Genomic DNA, 7,716 nt, shown 5'->3' on the forward strand with positions numbered 1-7,716 from the left:
TTCCTTCCTTCCTTCCTTCCTTCCTTCCTTCCTTCCTTCCTTCCTTCTTTCCTTCCTTCCCTCCCTCCCCCTCTCCCTCACCTCCCCCACTCTTCACCTTCCCTCCCCCAATCTTCTCCCCTCCCCCAATCTTCCCTTCCCCTCCCCTCCCCTCCCCTCCCCTCCTTTTCTTTCCTTTCCTGTCCTGTTCCGTCCTGTCCTTTCTTTTTTTGTGACAGGTTCTCGCTTTGTCACTCAGGCCAGAGTGCAGTGGTACAATCATGGCTCACTGCAGCTCAACCTCCCAGGCTAAGTGATCCTCCTGTGTCAGTCTCCCAAGTAGCTGGGACCCCAGGTGTGTGCCACCATGCCCAGATAATTTTTAAAATTAGGCCCGGAATGAAAATGTTCTGTGCTAACAGTGTTTTCATTAGTACAGGGCTATGCATCCTGTCCCCTCCTCTCTGCCTTCTTCCAAACCTTCCCCATCTACTCCTCAAGGCTCATCAATCCTCCCTCTGCACCTTCCATTGCTTGGGTCTCTTGTTCTCTTCTTATTGGCTGAACACTTCCTCCCTTTTCTGACCTCCACAGGCTCCAAATTCCTTTAACATTGCCTGGCTTTTTTTTTCTCTTGTGCCATCAAATGGCTTCCTGGAACACGTCTTTTTTTCCTCCTGGAAAGTAAGAACTGTTTAGAATTGGCCCAGGCTCAAACCTGTAATCCCAGTACTTTGGGAGGCCGAGACTGGAGGATTGCTTGAAGCCAGGAGTTCAAGACCAGCCCAGGTAACATAGGAAGACCCCATCTTTCTCAAGCATAAAAAAAGTGCCAGGCATGGTGGCATGTAAGTGCAGTCCCTGCTACTGGGGAGGCTGAGGTGGGAGGATTGTTTGAGCCTAGGAGTTCGAGGCTGCAGTGAGCTATGATCAGCCTGGGTGACAGAGCAGGACAGTCTTAAAAAAAAAAAAAAAAAGAACTGTTTAGAATTTTCTTTGCCTCCTGGAGCTAAGTATCTTACCTATACACACAACCAATTATGAGGACAACGTGATTTTTTAAATATTAATAGTTTGCTTGCTAACTTTCTTTAGTCTTTTTTTTTTTTTTTAAACAGAGTCTTGCTCTGTTGCCCAGGCTGGAGTGCAGTGGTGCAATCTTGGCTCACTGCAACCTCTGCCTCCTGGGTTCAAATGATTCTTCTGCCTCAGCCTCCCGAGTAGCTGGCATTACAGGTGCCCTCCACTACACCTGGCTAATTTTTGTATTTTTAGTAGAGACGGGGTTTCACTATGTTGGCCAGGCTGTTCTCAAACTCCTGACCTCAGGTGATCCGCCTGCCTCAGCCTCCCAAAGTGCTGGGATTACAGGCGTGAGCCACCACACCCGGCCTTCTCTTTACTATTGATGTAGCACTTTTGTTGATCTATTTAGACTTTAAATAACACGAGGGCAGAGCTACCTCTTAACTCCCTTTACCCTCAGTAGGTTATGTGCTGATTGCCTGAATGCCTTTAGGATATGCTAAACTACAGGTGACCACTGGCAGCTAACAAAAAAAGTGATTTTTTTTGCCAAGATCACTGTTTTTACTTTTAAAAATTATTTTGGAACACATAAACATCAGGTTTCACATAAAACTCCAAATATATGGCTTCTGAAAAATCTGAGGATCTCGCCACAATGAGCCCACATTGCCACATAGCCACTGTGGAGTGAGCTTCAGCACCTCCAGCAGGCACAGGGTGCACAGGTCCCCATTTTCCACAACCCTTACCTGGCATTTTTTTAAATAATTGGTGACAATTAACTTGGCTTCTCTAAACACTGAATTCTCAACTTTTGTATGTAAGAAAATCCAATCTGAGATTGGAAGGATACACCAATTCTCCTATTGCCAAGTCTCCTTAATGACTGCACTCCTAAATCCACTGATTTTATTTTCTTCCCAAGATATGATCCCGGCTTAACAAATGCTTACCATAGCCATTTCCAGGAGCACCCGGCAGAGAGCGGCCATATGAGTTTGCCATCTCCATGGATGCCATTTCAATGCCTTCAGGGTAATCTTCATTCTCTCCCCAAAGGTTGCTCAAGGGGCCATCACTCCTGTGATGAAATGAGGGCTGGATTGAAGATGTTCTGCTGAGAGCCCTAAAATCCAAAATGATGGATCACTATCCAACCAAGAGTATAGTATAGTATAGTATAGTATAGTATAGTATAGTATAGTAAGGATTGTCATCCATCCATCCATCCATCCGTCCATCCATCCATCCATCCATTCATCTATCCATCCATGTATGGATGGATGAACAAATGGATGAATACATTTATCCATCCATCCATCCATGTATCCATCCATTCATTCATGTATTCATCCATCCATTTACCATCCATCCATCCATCCAACCATACATACATTCATCCATCCATGTATTCATCTATCCATCCATGTATCCATCCATTCATTAATGTATTCATCCATCCATTCCATTGCATTCCACAAATGCAGACTAAATGCCAACCCTGAGTTAGGGTAAATGGGCTAGGAGGTGAGAATACAAAGAGGAAAACATAGGGTATCTGCCCTCAGGAAGCTCACAGTACAAGTTGGTACAGCTTCTTAGACACAGCTATGAACAATCATACTACAAGTAGAAACTGGCGAGTATCTGAAAACAGGCCCAAGGAGTTTGGAGGAAGGAGAATTCTTGCTGAGAGCTTTGGGAGAAATCTGCGTGGAAAAGATACATCTGAGCGAGAATTCGGAGGACACATTCATACATAGGGGGAGGGCATTCCAAGGATGAAGAACAGCATAAAAAAAGGTGTGAGGCTAGAAAGTGCTGAATATATAAAGGAAATGCTATGAAAATCAATTAATGAGTACTGATTCTCAATTTACTACATATACCAATTCCCAAGCCTCGTCCTGGAGAAGTAAATCAGAAGTTCTGAAAGTTTGGCTGAGGCATCTGTATTATTTTTAAAGTTCCCCAGATAACTGGGTAATGCTAAGGATCAGCCAAAGTCAAGAACCACTGACCTAGAGTATAGGGTCAAGGCAAGGGGCAGACAGGAGACTTAAGAGGAGATCAGTCAGGCTGGTCTTTGGCTGGCATCTTACATTAACATGACGTATCCTTATTCATAAACGTTCTTTAAGTGAAGTTGGGTGGCCTTTCTCCAGAGGCTATGGGGACCCTTGGAAGATGAAAAGCAAAAGAGTGATAGGATCAAAGGTGGGCTTTGGAATGATGAATCAGGCAGTGGGTGATAAGACCAAGGAGGACATTTTCACCTGGTCCTGTTAACCCTACTATTTGGGTTCTAAAGACATCATGACTGCTGCACACCCAAGTCCTATATCCTTGTTCCTAGAGATAAACACAAGCCATCAGTTTTTTTTTAAATCAAATTCATAAATATTACTAGTAGAAACAGTAAATGCAAAATCAGACTCATGTTGGTTAAAACTTCACATGATAAACATATTTACTGATTAAACCACAAACTGACTTTAAAAAATCACATCCTAGATTGGGCACAGTGGCTCGCGCCTGTAATACCAGCACTTTGAGAGGCTGAGGCAAGCACATCATTTGAAGTCAGTAGCTCAAGACCAGCCTGGCCAACATGGTGAAACCCCGTCTCTACTAAAAATAGAAAAACTAGCTGGGCATGGTGGTGCATGCCTGTAATCCCAGCTGCTTGGGAGGCTGAGGCAGGAGAATCACTTGAACCTGAGAGATGGAGGTTGCAGTGAGCCGAGACTGAGCCACTGCACTCCCGCCTGGATGACAGAGTGCGACTCTGTCTCAAAAAAAAAAAAAAAAAAAAAAAAAAAAATTACATTTTGTTGGTAACATAAACGTGGAAAAACTTAACCCAGGAAAAATTAGATTTGGTAGAACTAAGTCACCCAGACTAATGCTGTCAGTGTCCAGAACTGCATCTGGTAAAATTTGTCAAGGAAAGAAAATTGACAGAAGATCAAAATCTTTTAGACAAAATTTTGATCTATAGAATCTAAACCTGGAAAAACTGGACTTGCTATTTAAAAATGGCCTTAGGCCAGGAGCAGTGGCTCCCGCCTGTAATCCCAGCACTTTGGGAGGCCGAGGCAGGTTGATCACCTGAGGTCAGGAGTTTGAGACCAGCCTGACCAACATGGAGAAACCCTGTCTCCACTAAAAATACAAAATTAGCTGGGTGTGGTGGCGCATGCCTGTAATCCCAGCTACTCAGGAGGCTGAGGTAAGATGATCGATTGAACCCGGGAGGCGGAGGCTGTGGTGAGCCATGATCATGCCATTGCACTCCAGCCTGGGCAACAAGAGCGAAACTCCGTCCCAAAAAATGAATAAATAAATAAATAACAACATAAAAAAATGGCCTTAAAGGAATACTGAAAATGGTGAAAATAATAATTGGTAAAATTAGATTCAAATAGTGCAGATAATCAGTGAATCAAACCTGCAGTAAAGTTTTGGTGAAAAGTCATCAATTTTGACAATCTCAGTAAAATAGAAATAAAAGTGTAAAAATCAGAAGTGGTGCAAACATGGCCGGGCATGGTGGCTTATGCCTATAATCCCAGCAGTTGGGAGCCTTCTTCAAGACTAGCCTGGGCAACATGGCGAAACACCATCTCTACAAAAAAATAAAAAATTAGCTGAGCATAATAGGCGCACACCTGTAGTCCCAGCTACTTGGGAGGCTGAGGCGGGAGGATCGATTGAGTCCAGGAGGTTGAGGCTGTGGTGAGCTATGATTGTGCCACTGCCCTCCAGCTAGGGTGACACAGCAAGACCCTGTATCAAGAAAAAAGAGAAAAAAAAAAAAAAAAAACGACCCAAAAAACCAAAGAAGTGGTGCAAACATATTACATAAAAAACTAATTGACTTCATGGAGTTAGATCTTCAAAAGATTTTCTGGATAACAATTCATTACTATTGATGTAATTTCGATTAAAGTGTTTGGATTTGTGAGTGTCAAGCCTTAACCTTGTTGGCAATGTAGCAGGGTCAAAACAGTGTGGATCTAAATGTCTTACAGGGATTGAATTAGGAAGAGGTGGGATAATGGGAAGGTGATCCAAGGAAGAGATGGTGAAAGATTAAGTTCAGGTAAGGGCTTGAAGCCTCAAACTGAGAGTCCATGGCCCAGGTGAGGTCTACAGATAGGTATGTGAGTTTCACCACAACTTCAGGTCATGGAAACCATCATATATATCCCTAATCTAAACCACACCAACCAAATTCCATTGACTTAATGGTCCAGCACTCAGCCTACACTCCCAATGAAGGGATATATACCTGAACTTACCCCCTGGTCATCTTTGGGGTCTCAGAAGAGCCATCATCATGACCATTCTCAGCATCTGAATAATCAGGTTCTCTCCAAGTGCTTGGCAAGTTCTGATTGTCCTCAGCACCGGGATAGTCTGGCTCCCCAAAAAAGGGTGGAGAGTTAGGTTGAATGTCAGCGCCTGGGTAATCAGGCTTTCCCAGAGAGTCTGTGTACAGATTGATTCTAAAACTTGTGTGTTCTAGATTCCTTCTGGAGCCTGGATGGTTCAAATTGGCTCTAGGTCCAGGATGATCAGAGTTGCTCTGAGCTCCAGGGTAGTCCGGTTCTAAGGAGCCAAAATGATCTGGATGTGTTCTGGAGCCTGCATAGTTTCCACTGCTGCTGGAGCCTGCAAAATCAGGATTTCGTTGAGATCCAAGGTAGTCTGACTGTCTGGATGATGCTCGGTGGTATGGATGACTCTGAAATTCACTATAATCTGGCTCTGGTAGAGAGGTAGGGTGGTCTGGGCTTGTTCTAGAGGCTGCAGAGTATGCATTGCTTCTGGTGCCAGAATAGTCTGGATTACTCAGAGATCCAGGATAATTTGGTTCTGCCAGAGACCCAGGATAGTCTGGACGTGTTCTGGAGGCTACAGAGTATGGATTGCTCCTGGTGCCAGGGTAGTATGGATTGTTCAGAGGACTTGGAACATCTGGATAACCCTGAGTTTTCAAATACCCCTGTGTACGGTTCTGAGACCCTGAATAGTCAGGGTAATCTGGGTCTTCCTCATATCCGTTATTCCTGTAGTAGGCAGACATGTTGGTACGGACTCTTCACCTTGGAGTGGTAAACTGTCCCAGCATTTGCAATTACTCAGGGATCTTTTTTTTTTTTTTCACCTAAAAAACAAGAAGAAAAGAAAAAGTCAGATTTTTTTTCCCCTTCCTTCCCTGCAGAGATTGCTGGTTATCTTCCAGTATCTGTTCTCCTTTCCTTCATAGTTGGGTACACAACTGCCTAGAATAAAGACTATGCTTCTAGCTTCTCTTGCACCAAGGTATGAACATGAGGGTGGTCAATGGGATGAGAGCAGCAGTGATACATGCAATTTCCAGGCTGTGCTATTAGAGGAAAGAAGTTATTCCTCCCTTTCTCCCTCTTGCTTCCTGTGGGCCGGAATGCGGAAATGACGGTGCACCATCTTGGGTCTCGCACACAAAGCTAAGACCTGCATTTGGAATGAACGCACAACAGAGGAAAGGATGCCGAGTTGCTGGTGACTTCACAGAGCACAGCCATTGTATCAGCTCAGATTATCATGTGAGAGAGAAATAAAATGATCTTGTTTAAACCGCTGTTTTTGTGGTCTTTAACACACGCAACTAAGCTTACAGCTTGAACACTATAGTCCCTTGGTTGTGGGGGAGGGGACCAGTGAATCAAAGGATTGAAAGAAACAAGGACTTTTTGTGCTTTTTGATTACACTTTAGGTTCTAGGGTTCAAAGCATAAATTAATATGAGTGCATAAAAGAAGAATAGTTAATGGAAACTAGAGGACTGGCATACGTAGACAATTGCTATGACCCCTTCCAATTTGAAAATAAGATTTTGTAAGCTCCCTAAGCTCCAATCTACAGACCACAGCATACTTTTGTTAAATTTAGCCCAAAGCTACCTCCTAACATATTTTAAGTTTGGCCTAAAGAGTTCTCTGTACATGATGAACTGTGACCTAAGTGGAGGTGTCAACAGACTGTAACCTATTCTTGTACCAGTCACTGAATTCGGCCAATCACAGGCAGCCAGTTGTTCAAACTGTGTTCAAATAAGGCAAATGCTGAGCTGTAACCAATCCATTGTTCCTGTACCTCACTTCCATTTTTTCTACGTCACTTTCCTTTTCTTGTCCATAAATCTTCTTTGACCCAACATGTGGCAGCACCTAAGTCCCTAAGAACTTATTCTGGCTGGGGAGGCTGTCCCATTAGCAAATCATTCTTTGCTTGATTAAACTCTGTTACCTTTAATTTGTCTAAAGTTTTTCTTTTAACACTTTGAAATAAGAGGTGATGCAGTTTTAATTTTCTTTTATTTTCTTTTTTTGAGATGGAGTCTCACTCTGTAGCCTAAGCTGGAGTGCAGTGGCGCAATCTCGGCCCACTGCAACCTCTGCCTCCTGGTTTCAAGCAATTCTCCTGCCTCAGCCTCCTGAGTAGCTGCGATTACACTAATTTTTGTATTTTTAGTAGAGACAGGGTTTCACCATGTTGGCCAGGCTGGTCTCAAACTCCTGACCTCAGGTGATCCACCCATCTCGGCCTCCCAAAATGCTTGAATTACAGACATGAGCCACCATGCCTAGTTGATCTTGCTTTCTGTTGATCTTTTCTTTCTTTCTTTCTTTCTTTCTTTCTTTCTTTCTTTCTTTCTTT

General features: G+C 43.5%; 1 protein-coding gene across 1 annotated transcript in view; it reads right to left on the bottom strand.

Moving 5' to 3' along the window:
- The window catches only part of LOC113222401 (transmembrane channel-like protein 5), an 18,987-nt gene that overhangs the window by 3,560 nt on the left and 7,711 nt on the right, over positions 1-7,716 (bottom strand). Inside the window, exons 2-3 of the mRNA XM_026452010.1 lie at positions 5,313-6,181; positions 1,962-2,134 (exon numbers count right to left, since the gene is read on the bottom strand). Of these exons, the coding sequence (XP_026307795.1) occupies positions 1,962-2,134; positions 5,313-6,100 (961 nt within the window). The 5' untranslated portion in view covers positions 6,101-6,181. The remainder of the gene's footprint in view (positions 1-1,961; positions 2,135-5,312; positions 6,182-7,716) is intronic.

Source organism: Piliocolobus tephrosceles, chromosome 17 (assembly GCF_002776525.5).
Source record: "Piliocolobus tephrosceles isolate RC106 chromosome 17, ASM277652v3, whole genome shotgun sequence".
Taxonomy (NCBI): domain Eukaryota; kingdom Metazoa; phylum Chordata; class Mammalia; order Primates; family Cercopithecidae; genus Piliocolobus; species Piliocolobus tephrosceles.